Below are 17,854 nucleotides of genomic sequence, written 5' to 3' on the forward strand. Positions count from 1 at the left end.
ACCCTTTACATTATTGCTCTTGTTCCTCTCAATAATAGCAATTGCAAGGTTAGGAGCTGCTATCAAAGTGGGTTGGCTGTACAGTGGAATTTCAAGCAGGTCTAAAGCTCAATCTTTTGGACAAGGTGTCATGATTTGGCGTGGCACAGTGGTTAGCACTGATTCCGACCTCAGGTGGCTGTCTGGGTGGAGTTTGCACTTTCTCCCCATGTATGTGTGGGTTTCCTCCTGGTGCTCCGGTTTGCTCCCACAGTCCAAATCTGTGCTGTTTAGATGGATTGGCCAAGCTAAATTGCCACTCAGTGTCCAAAGGTTGGGTGGCGACACAAGGCGAGAGCGGGGATTGGCCCTAGGAAGGGTGCTCTTTTGAAGGGTCGGCACAGACTCGATGGGCCAAATGACCTCCTTCTGCATTCTAGGGATTCTATGATTCACACCTCAAAGGAAAAAGTCAGGAGTTTACATAACTTTTATTGCATATGGTGTAGAGGCCTACCAAGGCAGAGTGTTTAGAACCAAATCAAAGAGGCTAGATCAGGCATTGTCAAACTCGGGGGCGCGACCCGCGTGTGGGTCGCGGGCAGGTGCCGGGAGGGTCGTGGAGTCGTCTGTTGTGGCGCTCCCGATCGCGCAAAGCTGAACGCAGCAGCCAGCTGTTAATAACGCTGGCTGCAAGCGGCCATCAAAATGGCCACAAACATGTACAAAAAATGCAGCCGCACTGAGCACGTGTGCCAGATCATCGGCGCGCATGCGCATGATCGGGCACGCATGCGAGTGCAACCTTTTTTTTTAGCAGTCACAGCTTATATTTTACAAATTTAGCGGGGGGGGGGTTTATTAATTTTATTTTTATTTTTTCATTTATTGTATTCATTTTTTTTTACAAGTTTGTGGGGGGGGGGGGGGAGTTTATTTGATAACATTTTACAGGAACAAAATGCAGAACTTTGGACAGATGGAGACTCCGGAAGGCTTCCCCTTCATCCAACAGATTCCATTGGAGGAGCATGTACGAGGGCCAAAAGGACCCAAAACCATTTCCTCCTTTTTTGTCAGCAGCAGACAAGGTAAGAGAAAAATGGTGGGTCGCGCAGGTCGGCCAGCGTGGGTCTCGAAGGTCGGCCAGCGTGGGTCGCGAAGGTTGGCCGGGTTGGGTCCCGAAGTTTGGCCGGTTGGTAAAAATGGGTCCCCGGAAAAAAAGTTTGAAGAACACCGGTCTAGATTGCAGTACACACCCAAATGAGCCCATGATCTTCAGGCCATATAAATGAATGGAGAACCTCAGTTATGTGGAGAAACCTTGATTGTTCCCCATAGAATAAAGGGGCTTAAGGCTAACTTTATAAAGATATTAGTGGTTATGAAGACTTTCAAGAGAGTAAATAAGAAAGCCAATTAAGGAACTGATCAGGGGCTGTCTGGAATTTTCTAGCTGGCCTTTGCACCCCTGCCCAGCCCATCCATGAGGAGGAACAAGGCTGGAAACTGTATGGTGGCAGACATGGGGAACCAGCATTTCCAGAAGCATGAGCCAGCACCCCATCCCCGCACCTGGCTAGAGCTGCAGCGACAGGTCAACCAAGTGGTGGAGGGGCTTCCCTTCCACAATGGTGCCTGATGGTTGTGGCCATTTTGTTTTTGTTTCTGATTTTTTGAAAAGATGCTGAGAGGGGACATCAAGATGGAGGATCTCCCTATTTCCCTTACCTGCAACAGTAAGCTGCAGCATCTTTTGTACCCGCGTGTCTCCTATTGGTATGTTCAGCTTCAAAATACCCCACCCCATTCCCTACCCTGCCATCGTTAACTCCTTAATTGGATGGCAAGCATGTATTCTGTCTGGACCTCCCCAAGATTTTGAACACCTCCATCAAATTTCTTGAAAACTTTCTCTTCTCCAAGGAGAACAACCCAAGTTGCTTCAATCTACCCACATACCAGAAGTCCTGCATTCTTGGGACCATTACACAAATTGTTTACCCACCCTCTCCAAAGCATTATAACCACTTTCTTAAATTGCCCTGTTCCTGCACCTCCTTTAGAATTGCGCCCTTTAGTTTATGTGACTTCTTATTGTTCTTCACTTTGTGGGCGGAATTCTCCGCTCCCGCGATGAATCGGGAAGGCCGTCGTGAACTCGGCCTAATTTCACGACGGCCTCGGAGGCCGCTCCTCGCACCTTATTCACCCCCACTCGGGGGGCTAGGAACGGTGCTTCGTTATTCTTGGCCGCCGGGCCTTGACGCTTGCGTCAAGGTGGCGCGGCGAGAATGACGCGACGGCGGCGCCTAAGTGATGTCAGCCGCGCAGGCGCAGGTTGGCCGGCCCCAACCCGCGCATGCGCGGCTGACGTCATGACGGCTGAAGGCTCCAACTCCCGCATGAGCGGTTGCCGTCTTCCCCTCCGCTGCCCCGCAAGACGTGGCGGCTTGATCTTGCGGGGCGGCAGAGGGGAAAGAGTGCGTCGCTTTGAGACGCCGGCCCGACGGTCGGTGGGCACCAATTGCGGGCAAGTCCCCTCCCGAGCATGGCCGTGGTGCTCACTCCCCACTCCGCCCCCCACAAGCCACAAACAAGCATTTGGCGCCCATGTTCACGACGGCAGCGACCAGGTGTGGTTGCCGCCATCGTGAATCGGTCGGGAACGTCAGGCCGCTCGGCCCAACTGGGCCGGAGAATCGCCGGTCCACGTGAAAAACGGCGAGCGGTGATTCTTCCGAGCGGGGGGGGGGAGAATCGCGGAGGGTGCCAGGGCGGCGTGTCGTGAGTCGCCCGGCACTCCCGCGATTCTCCCACCCGGCGTGGGGAACGGAGAATCGCGCCCTGTATTTCTCTGCAATAAACTTCATCTGCCATGTGTCTGTCTACTCCTCCATCCTATCTTTATGTTCTCTTGGCGCCGATCACTATCCTCCTCAAAGTTGACTACAATTCCAAGTTTTGTTTCATCTGCAATTTTTGAAATTGTGCTCTGTACACTCAAGTCAAAGTCATTAATATAGATCAAGAAAGCAGTGATCCTAATGCTGACTCCTGGGGAACCTCACTGTATACCTTGCTAAAGCCTGAAAAAACAAATGTTCACCAGTACTCTTTGCTTTTGATGTAACTCAGCCAATTTTGTATCCGTGCGACCACCATCTTTGTTATTCCATGGGCTTCCAAATTGCTAGCCCATAATGTGGCATTTAATAAAATGCCTTTTAGAAGTCTCCAAGTACCACATCACTCCCTCAACCCTCTTCCCTTAACAAAATACTCAATCAAGTTAGTTAAACATGGTTTATCTTCAGCAAAATCATACTGGCTTCCCTGAATTAATCCACACTTACCCAAGTGACTTAATGTTGTCCTGAGCTAACATTTCTAAAAACTTTCCCACCTGTGGTGAATGTGATTCACACCGGATTATAATCTGTATATACATGTGCCTATATTGTAAGTGCAGTTGCACTACCTGATCACCAGGGGGAGTAGCTCTGGGAATGCTCGAGAATTGTACTGGGCTTCTCCCTTGGTTCCGCCCAGGACTCCTCCTCCTGGAGCTGCTGTATAAAGATCAGTGTCACATGGTCAGCCGGCTAGTTCACCGAAAGTTCAATGGCTAACCGGCTGGCTCTGTTGTGAGTATATTAAAACCGCTATTCTTATCCTACAAGCATGTGTCCGTAGAATTGTTGGTTCCAACACCACCATTGAGCTAGAACTGACTGGCCTGTAGTTGCTGGACTTACCCTTTTTTGGAGAGGGGTATAACATTTACAATTCTCTTTTTTTCTCGTCTGACTCCCATATCTAAGGAAGATTGGAAAATTATGGTCAATTCCTACCCTTACTTCCCTTAGTATCCTCTGATGGACCTCATCTGGTCCTGATGATTTATAAACTTTAAGTACACTCTTTCTTCTACTTCCAGTGCTTTTTTAGTGCTTCCGTTATCCCAGCTACCTTCACTTTCATTCTAATTTTGCTAGCACTTTCTCCCTTGGCGAAGATAAACACAAAATAAGCACCTTAGCCATGCCCTCTGTCTCCAGTTGTCGGTCTCCTTTTTGGTTTCTCATCAGCCCATCCCTCCTCTTATTACCATTTTACCATTTATGTGCATAAAGGATACCTTTCATATTATCTGTTGGTCTTTTCTCAAGTGCCCTCTTTGCTCCACTTACTTCCTTTCCCACTTGCCTGTTGAATTCTCTAGATTTAGCGTGATTTTCAGTTGTATCTAACATGCATCATCCTCATGCTTTTTTGCTTCATCTTGCTATCTCTTTTCTGATTCAGTTTCTGTTATCTTGGTAACTTAACTAAATTGCAGTTTTCTTTTTGAGTTTATAAAGCTCTGAGTCAACTTCAAATAGAAAAACAAAATTTCAGCTCAAGAATACTACCAAAGACTTCCTATTGCATCAATTTCCTAACATGAGCTCTCAGTCTCTGATCATTCTTTGCTTCCCAGTTAAGACTTTGACATTTATTGGGTATGTGTGTGTGTGTATATATATATATATATGTATATAAATAAATGTTGAGTTTTTATGAAGTCAAGTTTGTGCATGCTCGGCTGTTCAGTAAATAATGTTCATCAAATTGAGGGCAGCATGGTAGCACAGTGGTTAGCACTGTTGCTTCACAGCCCTAGGGTCCCAGGTTCGATTCCTGGCTTGGATCACTGTTCATTATGACTTTTACTGGTACTATGAAACATAAAAATGTAACTTATTACTGTGGGAAACAGACAGAATGAATTATGGTGTTAAATAGGAATCATAATTTGGGAATTTCTGAAGGCACGCATATAGGCTAGGTGGTTCGATGAAAAGTCAGAAGTGTGAAAGGTTAGGAGAATGTAGTTTTACCTCAATAGGAGGCCAACCTTGATGTGCAGTGGAACACACATTTGATATATAACTCATAATTGCGTGCGATGATGAAAAAGTGCATGATGCTATTGGGAAGTCAGATAATCGTCTTTATATTTCTAAATTAGGCATTTAATCATGATCTATGCAGAGTGAATATTTGGGCATCAGAGTATCGAGGGCAGTACATTTGTGCTAACTGTTGGAAATCAGATATTTCCAGCAGATGATCTTGTGTAGAATGCACAAAATGTTTTTTTTTTAAATTTCTTTCTTCTCCTCCTTTTCACATTTCTCCCCAATTTACCCACCAACAATAAACAATAATCAGTAACAAATATGTCAATCCCCATATCAACAACAACGATCATCCTCTCATCAAACCCAAAACATTCATCCACATGCTCACATAAACAACTGACAAAAAGGAATCAGGAATCCCCATAGCCCCCATGAACACCCATCACCCCCCCTCCCCCCAGCCCCCCCACCCCCCAACTAATGTTCAAAGTTATCCAGTTCTTTAAAGTGCAGAATGAATAATGCCCATGAATTGTAGAACCCCTCTGTCCTTCCCCTCAGTTCAAACTTAACCTTCTCAAGAGTCAAGAATTCCAACAGGTCCTCTCGCCACACCAGGGCACAGGGTGGAGAGGCTGCTCTCCATCCCAGCAGGATCCGCCTTCGGGCGATCAACGGGGCGAAGGCTACAACATCTGCTTCTGCACCTGTTTCCAACCCTGGCTGGTCCGACATCCCGAATATGGCCTCCTGGGGGCCCGGGTCCAGTTTCACATGCACCACTTTAGAAATTATCCTAAAACCTCCTTTCAGTAATCCTCTAGCTTTGGACAGGACCAAAACATATGAACGTGATTAGCGGGGCATCCCCCGCAACATTCACACACATCTTCAACTCCTTCAAAGAATCGGCTCATCCTCGCTCTTGTGAGGTGTGCCCTGTATACCACCTTCAGCTGTATCAGCCCCAACCTCGCGCACGAGGTAGAGGCATTCACTTTCCGGAGCAACTCACACCAGAACCCCTCCTCTATATCCTCTCCCAACTCTTCCTCCCACTTTGCTTTGATCCCTTCCAGCGGTGCCCTCTCCTCCTCCAAATAGCTCCGTAGACCGCTGACACAACCCCCTTCTCCAGTCCCCCTGTCGTCAGCACCTCCTCCAGCAATGTGGAGGCCGGCTCCTCCGGGAAGTTCTGTATCTCCTTTCTAGCAAAATCTCGAAACTGCATATATCTAAACATTTCACCCTGCTCCAGCTCATACTTCACTTCCAGCTCCTTCAATCCTGCAAACTGACCCTAAGAAACAAATCCTTTAGTGTCTTAATCCCCTTCTCCTCCGATTTCCGAAAATTTCCATCCCACCTCCCTGGCTCAAATCTATGGTTCCCCCGAATCGGCATTTCCCTTGACCCTGCCCCCAACCCGAAGTGTTGGCGGAACTGCCTCCAAATTTTCAATGAAGTTATTATTACCGGACTCCCTAAGTACTTTCCAGGGACTATTGGGAGCGGGGCCGTTGCTAGTGCTTTCGATCCTGACCCCCTGCACAAACTCTCCTCCATTCTGACCCACTGGGAATAAACCTCTCTTACCCAGCTCCGCACCTTCTCCATATTGGCTGCCCAGTGGTAATACATCAGGTTCGGAAGACCCAAACCCCCTGCCTGTCTTCCCCTCTGTTGCAGCACCTTTCTAACTCTGGCCACCTTCCCTCCCCACATGAACGATGTAATCCTTCCCTCAATCTCTCTGAAAGAAGCCTTTGGCAGGAAAATCGGCAGGCATTGAAAAATACTTAGAAATCGTGGCAAACACGTTCATTTTAACTGCCTGTACCCGACCCACCATGGACAGAGGGGAGACCATCCCACCGTGCCAGATCCGCTTTCACTCTCCCCACCAAACTAGAAATGTTGTACCTGTGGAGCATCCCCCACTCCCGGGCAACCTGCACTCCCAAGTGTCTATGCCACAGCTACTCTGATCGGGGAGATTGCCACCTCCACTAATGACTTCAATGTGACCGCCATCTCCTTCCTCAAAGCCTCCATGTGCCTCGCAAACTGCTTTTCCAGCTCCACCGCCATCACCTCGGTCATCTTCTCCACTGTAAGTAGTGCGGCCCCACTGTAGCGCTAACAATTATACTCAAAGCCGAGAGACTAGTACAATAGAGGCTTTATTGTTGTACGATGCTGTCCCTCCATCTGCAACTGTAGACTAAAGGTCTGAGTGACTCACATGCATATTTATACACAAGCTCCCTGTGGGCGGAGCTAGCCGGCAGGGGCTTACCGGAGGAACCTGTATTACAGGTATAGGCATCCCCCTACTGCAGTACACATAACTACAGTGGTTATATCACCACATTCACCCCCTGTAAAAAAAAATGAGTCCGGAGGGGTGACATGTAACTCTAATACAAGGATGCTATTTACAAGAGAGGGTCCAAACAAGGAAAATCAAGTGTCCATCCGGTTAGCAGGTTACATGTTGAGCCGAATCGGTGGGTCGAACGTTCCGCTGGGATCGGCGTAGCTGTGGTGGTGACGTCGGCACAGGCGGTGATGGCAACGATGGTGCAGGTGTTGCGGTGTTGGTGCTGGCTGCTGGCGGGATGACTCCGAGAGCGAAGCCAAAATCTTCTGTGTCCTCCAGGGTGGGCAGGGGGATGAGGATGGACCTGGTGGGGACGAATAGGGGGGCGCCGGGGTTGGGCGGGGGAGAAAGGGGCGTGGGCATGGGATCGTCACCTGAGGGAGCCAGGTCCCGAAGCGAGACTGTGTCCCTGGCGGCCGTCGGGGAACTCCACGTAGGCATACTGAGGGTTGGCGTGGAGGAGACGTACTTTGTCCACCAGGGGTTCCGCCTTGTTGTGCCGTACATGCCTACGGAGAAGGACTGGGCCTGGAGTCGTGGAGCCACATCGGGAGCGACACCCCGGATGTGGACTTCCTAGGGAAGGCAAAAACACGTTCATGGGGTTGTACTGTTAGTTGCGGTGCAGAGTAGCGAACCGAATGGAATGGAGCGCATCAGGGAGGACTCTGCTGCCAGCGGGCGGCTGGGAGGTTCTGGACCGTAGGGCCAGCTGACGCCCTCCATACCGTCCCGTTCTCCCTTTCTACCTGCCCATTTCCCCGGGGGTTGTAGCTGGTCGTCCTGCTGGAGGCGATACCCCTGCTGAGCAGGAAATGACGCAGCTCATCGCTCATGAACGAGGATCCCCTGTCCACTGTGGATGTAGTCGGGGAACCGAACAGGGCGAAAATGGAATCCAGGGACTTGATGACGGTGGCAGACGTCATATCTGGGCATGGGATGGCGAATGGGAACCTAGAAAATTTATCGACCACACTAAGGATGTAGGTGTTGCGGTCGGTGGAGGGGAGGGGCCCTTTGAAGTCCACGCTGAGGCGTTCAAAGGGGCGGGACGCTTTACCAGGCGCGCCCGATCTGGCCGGTAGAAGTGCGGCTTGCACTCGGCACAGATCTGGCAGTCTCTGGTGACTGTCCGTACTTCCTCGACGGAGTAGGGCAGATTGCGGGCTTTGATTAGATGGTACAAGCGATTGACCCCCGGATGGCAGAGGCTCTCGTGCAAGGCACGGAGCTGGTTCACTTGTGCGCTGGCACATGTACCTCGGGAGAGGGCGTCTGGGGGCTCGTTGAGCTTGCCGGGGCGATACAAGATCTCATAGTTAAAGGTGGAGAGCTCGATTCTCCACCGCAAGATTTTGTCATTCTTGATCTTGCCCCGCAGCGTGTTGTTGAACATGAAGGCTACCGACCGTTGGTCAGTGAGGAGAGTTAATCTCCTGCCGGCCAGGTAATGCCTCCAGTGCCGCACCGCTTCAACGATTGCCTGGGCCTCCTTTTCAACAGAGGAATGCCGAATTTCAGAGGCGTGGCGGGTGCGTGAAAAGAATGCCACGGGTCTGCCTGCCTGATTCCGCGTGGCGGCAAGTGCGACATCTGAAGCGTCGCTCTCTACTTGGAAAGGCAGTGTCTCATCTACTACGTGCATCCCGGCCTTGGCAATGTCAGATCGAATGCGGGCGAAGGCCTGTTGTGCCTCGGCCGAGAGGGGAAAATGTGTGGACTGGATAAGTGGGCGGACCTTGTCCACGTATTGTGGGACCCACTGGGCGTAATAAGAAAAAAACCCAAGGCAGCGTTTGAGGGCCTTGGGGCAGTGGGGGATTGAGAGCTCCATGAGGGGGCGCATGCGGTCGGGATCGGGCCCCAGTAGTCCGTTTTGGCCTACGTAGCCAAGGGCGGCTAAGCGGTCAGTGCGGAACACGCATTTCTCCTTGTTGTACGTGAGATTAAGGAGAGATGCGGTGTGGAGGAATTTATAAAGGTTGGCATCATGGCCCTGCTGGTCATGGCCGCAGATGGTGACATTGTCGAGGTACGGGAAGGTGGCCTGCAGTCCGTACCGGTCAACCATTCGGTCCATTTCTCGCTGAAATACCGAGACTCCATTTGTGACGCCGAAGGGAACCCTAAGAAATTGGTACAGACGACCGTCTGCCTCGAAGGCAGTGTAGGGACGGTCCGATTTACGGATGGGGAGCTGGTGGTAGGCGGATTTCAGGTCAATAGTAGAGATGACCATCTCAGAAATGCGGGGGAGTGGGTACGCGTCGAGCTGCGTGTACCGGTTGATGGTCTGGGTGTAGTCCACGACCATCCTGTGCTTCTCCCCGGTCTTAACCACTACCACCTGGGCTCTCCAAGGGCTGTTGCTGGCCTCGATGATACCCTCCCGAAGCAGCCGCTGGACTTCGGACCTGATGAAGGCCTTGTCCTGGGTGCTGTACCGTCTGCTCCTGGTGGCGACGGGCTTGCAATCTGTGGTCAGATTGGCAAAAAGTGAGGGAGGCTTGACCTTGAGGGTCGCGAGGCCGCAAACGGTGAGGGGAGGTAGGGGTCCGCCGAATTTGAGGGTGAGGCTCTGGAGATTGCACTGGAAATCCAGGCCTAGTAAGAGTGACGCGCAGAGGTTGGGGAGAATGTACAGACGGAAACGGTCGAATTCCACGCCCTGTACAGTAAGTTTAACCAGGAAGAAACCCCGGATCGGGACAGAGTGGGACCCGGAGGCGAGAGAGATCTGCCGGTTGGTGGGATGGACCGCAAGGGAATAGCGCCTTACCGTGTCCGGGTGGACGAAGCTCTCGGTGCTCCCGGAATCGATGAGGCAGGAGGTCACATGGCCGTTGACCAGCACCGATGTGGAAGAGGGTGCCAGGTTGCGAGGACGGGACTGGTCGAGCGTAACGGAAGCGAACAGCGGTCGATCGGCGGTTGAGTCAGATGAGTCCGACGAGGAGCGGTAGCGACCCGTGTCCCGTGGCCCCGTCCCGGGGAGAGTACAAAATGGCGGCACCTGGAGACAAGATGGCGGCATCTGCAGTACCTGCGGGTAAAATGGCGGCGCCCATGGAGCGCACGTTGTGGGGTCGGAACAAAATGGCGGCGCCCATGGAACGCACATGGCGGTGGTGGATGAAGATGGTGGCGCCCATGGAGCGCACGTGGCGGGGGCGGCGAAAGACGGCGGTGCCCACTGATCGCACGTGGGATCGGGGGAAGCGGACGGCGGGGCCCATTGAGGAGCGGCTGAGGCGAGGGGACCGGGGGCGCGGATAGCGGCGACCGTCCGGGACTGACCACCGCTGCAAAGTAGCCTTTCTTGCCACAGCTTTGCAGGTCGAGGTGCGGGCCGGGCAGCGTTGGCGAGGGTGCTTCTTCTGACCGCAGAAGTAACAGTGGGGACCCCCAGTGGGTGCGGTGCGGCGAGCAGCGCAAGCGTAGTGCGCGGGGGCGGCTGCTGGGGGGGCCGTTTGCGGGGTCCACGAGGGGTAGGGTGGGTGGGCCGAGTGGCTAGCGGAGTAAGTTCGCGCACTACAGGAGGTGGCCGTCATGGAAAGCGCCAGGGCCTTTGCGGCCGCGAGGTCGGGGGCGGACCCTTCCCGCAGTCGTTGCCGGATGGGGTCCGATGCAATGCCTGTAACAAAGGCATCGCGCATGAGTAAATCAGAATGTTCCGTGGCTGTGAGGGCCCGGTAGTCGCAGTCTCGTACCAGAGGTATAAGGGCCCTCCAGAAGTCCTCAATCGACTCACCCGGCTGCTGGACGCGAGTAGAAAGTTGATGCCTCGCAAACAGGGTATTCGCCGATGGTGCATAGTTCTCCTTGAGCAGTTCCATAGCTGAGGTATAGTCAGTCGCATCTCGAATTAGCGGAAAGACACTGGAACTAAGTCTGGAGTACAGGAGTTGCTTTTTCTGAGCCTCCGTCGGGGGAGGGTCTGCTGAAGAGATGTAGGCCTCGAAGACTGCAAGCCAGTGAACGAAGTCTTTCCTGGCGTGAGGCGACTGCGGATCCAGCTGCAGACGGTCAGGCTTGATTCTGATGTCCATGGAGAATGGTAAATCATACAACAATAAATTGTAGCGCTAACAATTATACTCAAAGCCGAGAGACTAGTGCAATCGAGGCTTTATTGTTGTACGATGCTGTCCCTCCATCTGCAACTGTAGACTAAAGTCTGAGTGACTCACACGCAATATTTATACACAAGCTCCCTGTGGGCAGAGCTAGCCGGCAGGGGCTTACCGGAGGAACCTGTATTACAGGTACAGGCATACATCCCCCTACAGCAAGCATGCATATCTACAATGGTTATATCACCACACCCACCATGCAGTCCGTCCTCCACCATCTTGTTAACACTTTTGCCCGTCTTCTCATTCAACGGCGAGCCCGCGTTTCCTCCCTCCCTTCCTCGACGCTGCTTTTCGCATCCTTTACCGGTTTATTATTTTTCCTTTTTCTCACTCTTCCTTCCTTCTTCAATCTCAAATTTCTTTAAAACTTCTTTCTCTTCCTTTTTTTCTGTATACCTCCAGAATTTCCCTGGGACCGGGCTCAGTCTGCTTACCACATTCTAGGCGGGAGCCATTCCATGTGGGACATCTCACTTAAATCGTGCCCTGGCTTCGGCCTGCTGCCTCGACCTCGGTTTGGCTCCGCCCCCGCTGCTACCTTCCAGCTTTCAGAGGAGAGTGAAAACAGAAAACAAAATCTTTCTCTTTTCTGCTCGTGGTCTTCGAGGCCTTCAGCTCTCAGGATGCTCCTTGGGGAAACGGGTCACGATCCACGCTCCTCCCCCAGGTGCAGCCGCCCCCGCTGAACCCACCAGGACCAGTCTCTCCCCTCCCGCCTTTTCAACCCCCCAGCTCCGTGAAACGGAGCTTTGATGCTGTCACAGGGTGAGGGAGGCAGGGCCTACCCTGGAGAGGTTTAATTATTTTTTTGCCCCCAAAAATCTTTGCGGAGAACCCCCAAAAAAGACTTGATATCGCGGACCGGCGGGAGCGTCTTCCAAACGCGGCCGCTCTGCTCGCAAGATGCCACCGGAGTCCAGAATGCACAAAAATGTTGAGGAAGTGAGGAAAAGCAAAACAAAAAGACATAATCCATGCTGGGAAATAGATGGAAGTATTTTTGATGGTCTGCAGAGATTAAATTGAATTGAAAAAGGTTATCAAAAGTTGGTAAATTCACATTTCTTCCTTTGCCAACTGAGTGACAGTTTAAGGAACATATTAGGAACATCAACTTTGTGTTTTCAGAGCTGCTGGGAAGGTTCACATTCTGGGACATTGGCTCCTGATTTCATTACAACCTTCACCCAAACATGGACAAAGGAGCTGAATTCCAGATGTGAAGTGGAGCACCTGTCCTTGCCTTCAAGATAGCATTTGACTGTGTGACTGTGGGCCTAGCAAAATGGAAACTGATGGGAATCAGGGTTATAACACTCCACTGGTTGGAGTCATACCGACGCACAAAGAAAGATGGATCCTAAGACCATAAGATGTCGCCCATCGAACTTGCTCAGGTTTGGGTTGATAAGTGGCAAGTAACATCATGCCACACAAGTGCCAGGCAACTCATCACCAACAGAGATAAGTTTAGCTGTCCTCTGGATGCTCAGCAACATTGTCATCGCTGAAACACTCACCATCAACATGCTGATGTTTATCATGGACCAGAAACATAATAGGAGAAGCCATATAAAATACTGTGGTGACAAGGGCAGGTAAGGGATTGGGAACTTTGCAAATGAGTAACCTCACCTTCTGACTCTTCAAAGTCCGTTCGGAGCAGAATCTGGCGTGATGGAATACTCTCCACTTTTCTAGATGAATGCAGCTCTAGAAATAATCAAGAAGCTCAATGCCAATCCGGGCCAGAGCAGCCTCGTCCTGATCAGCATCCAGTCCGCTCCCATAAAACATTCACTCCCTCCACCACTTGTGTATCATGGCTTTCAGTGTGTACCATCTACAAGATGCAATTCAACAACTTGCAAAGTCTCTCAACAGAACCTATCATCCCATGACCGCTATCACCTAGAAGGACCAAGGACAGAAAATTCATGGATCACCCCCACCAACAAGATCCTTTCCAAGTCACACATCATCCTGATTAGAACTATATTACTGCTCCTTCGCCTGCCTCGAGTCAAAATCCTGGACTACCATCCCTGACAGGGATCCCTAGCAGGAAGACAAAGACGAATGTTACTGGACTAATATTTCAGAGACCCAGGCTAATTCTCTGGGGGAATGGGTTCAAATACCAACATGGCTGTTGGTGGAAATTTAAATTCAATTAATAAAAATATCCGAAATTGTAAGCTGGTCCACGGTGACCACAAAATTATCATTGATTGTCTACCTGGTTCACTAATGTCCATCAAGGACGGAAATTTATCATTCTGACCCAGTCTGGCCTACTAGACTTCAGGTACACACAATGTGGTTGACTATTAAATTCCTTCGGAAATGGCACAGTAAGCCACTCAGATCAAGGTACATTAGGGATGGGCAATAAATGCTGACCTAGACAGTGGCACCCACAGCGTGTAAATTAATGTCAAAACATTTTTAGGGTGCCAACGTCATGGTAAAAATTGGGTCCTGTCAGCAATTTTACCACAGACAGCTGCTCTGAAGCACAGTTGGAAATTGACGCTGGTTGGAAATTGCAAGGCTCCTATAGTAAGTCCAAAATGGCCAAGTATGGGAAGGGTTACACCTCATGGATTAAAAGTGTGACAGAAAGTGTCAGAAAGAAAAAGGAGAAGAAACTCCAATAATAATTGAAATCTGAAAGAACTGGGACTCAACGGGCTCGAGTCCAGTAAATGGGAACAAAGTCTCATAGTAAGCGCGTTTGGCCGTGTGTTTCCTGGTGCTCGCAGTGCCGAGAATCACATAGTTATAAAACGGCACTCATGGTAAGTAATGGGCCTCAGCGGGGAACGCGTGGCCATGGCTGCACATAGCCCCGTTTTGTACACTTTTGTGCGGCATTTTCAAATGGCATCCTGATCTTCGAGGCCCCCGACACGCCCTCTGGCCCCCACAGGCCCAACGCACTATGGGAGGTCTCCGGCCCTTCCACACCCCTCCCAGCACTTGATACACCCGGCCTGGTCCCCAGCACGCAGAAAAATGCCAGCGTGGCACCTTCGCACTGCCAACCTGGTACCCTGGCAGTATCCCTGCCAGCTGACAGTGCTACCTAGGGACTTTGGCAGCGCCAGGCTGACATCCAGATGGCACTGCCAGAGTGCAAGGCTGGCAGTGCAAGGGTACCACCTTGCCCGCAGGGCATGCATCTGGGGCCTCCAATTCCCTGGTCCCCCACGAGTGCCAATCCATCTGATCCCCGTTTGTGGACACCAATACTGAACGACGCTCGCACGAGGTCTCCAAATCGAAAGGGCTACATCCCAACACCTCGGGTAACTCAAGAAGCTGCACATTAAAGTGAGACTCGCTGTCTCGCGATATTGTGAACATTTGCTAAAATATGATCCCGCCCACAATGGCAGGATTTACATCGGATTATCTCACGATAGCACGTTAGATCTCGCGAGGCGTTGCGAGCCGAAGCAATCCTGGGAGCAGGGTCTCCTGGCTTCTATTGTGGCGAGCTGCCTTTCAGGTGCAGTGTGGCCATTGGATCGCGCTGATTATTTGTAAAAGTTAATTTTCAGTGCCAGAGAAGTTGTTTAGCAATAACTAGGACTTATACGCCATTAAAAAAATCACACTTCAATGGAAAAGCTAACTTTTCCCATGTTGCTACAAAGTATCTGTGCAGAAGTAGACAAACTTATGCCCTTAAAATATTTAAATATTGGCAGCACGGTGGTGCAGTGGTTAGCACTGCTGCCTCACTGTGTCGAAAACCCAGGTTCGATCCCAGCTCCAGGTCACTGTGGAGTTTGAATATTCTTCCCGTGACTCACCCCCACAACCCAAAAAGATGTGCAGGGTAGGTGGATGGGCCATGCTAAATTGCCCCTCAATTGGGAAAAAAAGAATTGGGTACTTTAAATTTGTAAAATTAAAATCAAGTCGATTGACAAGGTACTGATATAGTTGAACTTATGGAGGAGCAGGATAAATGAGACAGCAATTGCTGGATTTCTGAGAATAAAGTGAATGCTGATAGTATCTATTATCATTCCCATAAAATCTAAGCCATTGGAGTCAGGGAAAGGGAACCAAAGGGGTTTTCAGGTAATGTGGGAGAAACAGAATTGAAAAGACAAAAATATTTTTAAATTAACTGAGAAAAACAGGGAAGAGGCAGAGTTAACATTCCAAAAAACAGCAGATTTGAGGAAAGAAAATGGTTACGACTTCACAGAATTGTTACAATGCAGAAAGAGGCTATTTGGCCCATCATGCCTGCACCAGCTCTCCAAATGAGCATCATGACTTGGTGCCATTCCCCTGTCCCCTGCACATTCTTTCTATTCAAATAATCATCCAGTACTCCTTGTTTTATATTGTCTATTCATGTTAATCCTGCAAAAATGCAACACCTCACACTTCTATGCATTGAACTTCAATTGCCACCTATCTGACCACTCCACCAACTTGTCTATGTACTTCTGAAGTTGTACACTGTCCTTTTCATATGTTTACGATGTTTCCAAGTTTAGCGTCATCACTGTATCATGACTTCAATGAGGATATCAGATATAAGAAAACAAGCAAGGCAAGTGGATAAGACTACTCAGAGGTAAAGGAGGGAAGATGATGCATGGCAGAGACCATAGGATCATTGAATCCCTGCAGCGCAGAATGAGACCATTCGGCTCATTGAGTCTGCACTGACCCTCTGAAAGAGCACCCCACCTAGGCCCATGCCCCATCCCATCACCCAGTAACCTCACCTAACCTCATGGGACAATATAGCTTACCCAAACTACCTAACCTGCACATCTTTGGACTGTGGGAGGAAACCGGAGCACCCAGAAGAAACCCACGCATACACGGGGAGAATGTGTAGACCCCGCACAGTCACCCAGGGTCAGAAACAAACACCGGTCCCTGGTGCTGTGAGGCAGCAGTGCTAACCACTGTGCCGCCGCTCAAACATGCGGTGCACTGGATGGTCCTGTGGTGCACTGGATGAAATTATAAAATATTTTACATTGATTTTTAAGGAATGATGGTAGAAGTAAATACAGGTGGTAAATAGATGAGCATATGTCACAATTGTTAGATACAACTGTAGAAAAGGAAATGGTTCAGGGAAATAAAATAGCAGAACTGTTTTAAAGGGGTCAGTATCGGGAGGACGAAGATTTAAGCTGATTGGCAAAAATATTCATGGGAGAAATGAAGAGGCATTGGGTGCGATTTTCTGGTCTTCTCTGTGGTGGGACCCATTGCAAGCGAGAACAGAAAATTAGGCCTTCCAGCCAAAACCCCATTAACTTTCAATGGCACCGGAAAATCCTAAAACACGAATGAGGACAGAGGATTTCGGCCATTATTTTACACAAGTTGTTACAATCTGGAATGCATTGTTGAATCTCCTTCCACTATCCATTCAGGCAATCAGAGACAATACAAATTAAATACAGAACTGTCAGTCTACTGCTACGCAGTGCTCTGTTTTGTTTTCTATACATGTTTGCCCCAGCGTCGTTGAAATAATCAGGTCTGAGACATTACAAAAGTGTGACTATTATAATCTTGCAGTACTCGGCTTTTATCATTAGAGGTCACCAGTGAACTAGCTAAATACCTGAGCGGTTCCAACATTTCAACTATTCTCTTCAGGCAATGGAGCTCCTTCATAGATATTTTCAGGCGAACTTTGTCTTCAAACAGCAAGTTGCCAAATTCTAATCTGTGAAATATTTCACAACGACTGTTGTTTTCTAGCTCTGTTGCAATGAGTCGGAGAAATCAAAATGGACCATACACAAGCCCTAACCACAGGTACAGGAGAGTGTTTAACTAATATAAGAATTGTTTTTTGCAACATAAACACGCTGTGAACTGGATGATACTGGTCAACTCAGTAATTGCTCTATTAAAAAAACAATAAGAATGATTAGGAAGCAAATCTTCTGTGGCATACGCGATAAATTAATGTTGATGAGCTGCGCTCCAGTTGCCTTTCAATCCGGTTTAACATATGCACAACATGACCTAACTGTTACATGTTCTGATGACTGCACATAGTGAGATGTTGTCCTGCTATTTGAAAAGCAAATTATATGAATTAGGTGTGAGATTCATACCTAGTATTTTCTGTCTTCTTGCTCATACACTGGTGCAGGAAGAGGTAGTCCTGTGGTGCACTGGATGAAAGAGCGGGCTGAACCTGGATTGGGTTTTCAAATGTAAACACTGATGATTGACTGGCGTGTGAAGAGCTCTGTGTGCTACGGTCTCCAACTAGAGCTTGCACAGAACCACCAAAGTCGGCAATGGATGAACGTGGAGCCTGAGATCCAACTGCAGCATTCCTGGAAACATCTATATAAACAGAAATCAATCCTTTCATTAATGGGTTTTTACTTAACTCAAATGTAAAAATCTTATCAATTTTGAATGTTTGTATAAGT

The 17,854-nt window shown here is 49.5% G+C and overlaps 1 protein-coding gene across 4 annotated transcripts in view; it reads right to left on the reverse strand.

Annotated features, from left to right (window-relative positions):
• The window catches only part of gab2 (GRB2-associated binding protein 2), a 437,888-nt gene that overhangs the window by 32,779 nt on the left and 387,255 nt on the right, over positions 1-17,854 (reverse strand). For all 4 annotated transcript variants that reach the window (XM_038818920.1, XM_038818921.1, XM_038818922.1 and 1 more), the window contains one exon: positions 17,528-17,765. In XM_038818920.1, the coding sequence (XP_038674848.1) occupies positions 17,528-17,765 (238 nt within the window). The remainder of the gene's footprint in view (positions 1-17,527; positions 17,766-17,854) is intronic.

The sequence above is a fragment of the Scyliorhinus canicula genome, chromosome 14 (genome assembly GCF_902713615.1).
Source record: "Scyliorhinus canicula chromosome 14, sScyCan1.1, whole genome shotgun sequence".
NCBI classification, from domain to species: Eukaryota; Metazoa; Chordata; class Chondrichthyes; order Carcharhiniformes; family Scyliorhinidae; genus Scyliorhinus; species Scyliorhinus canicula.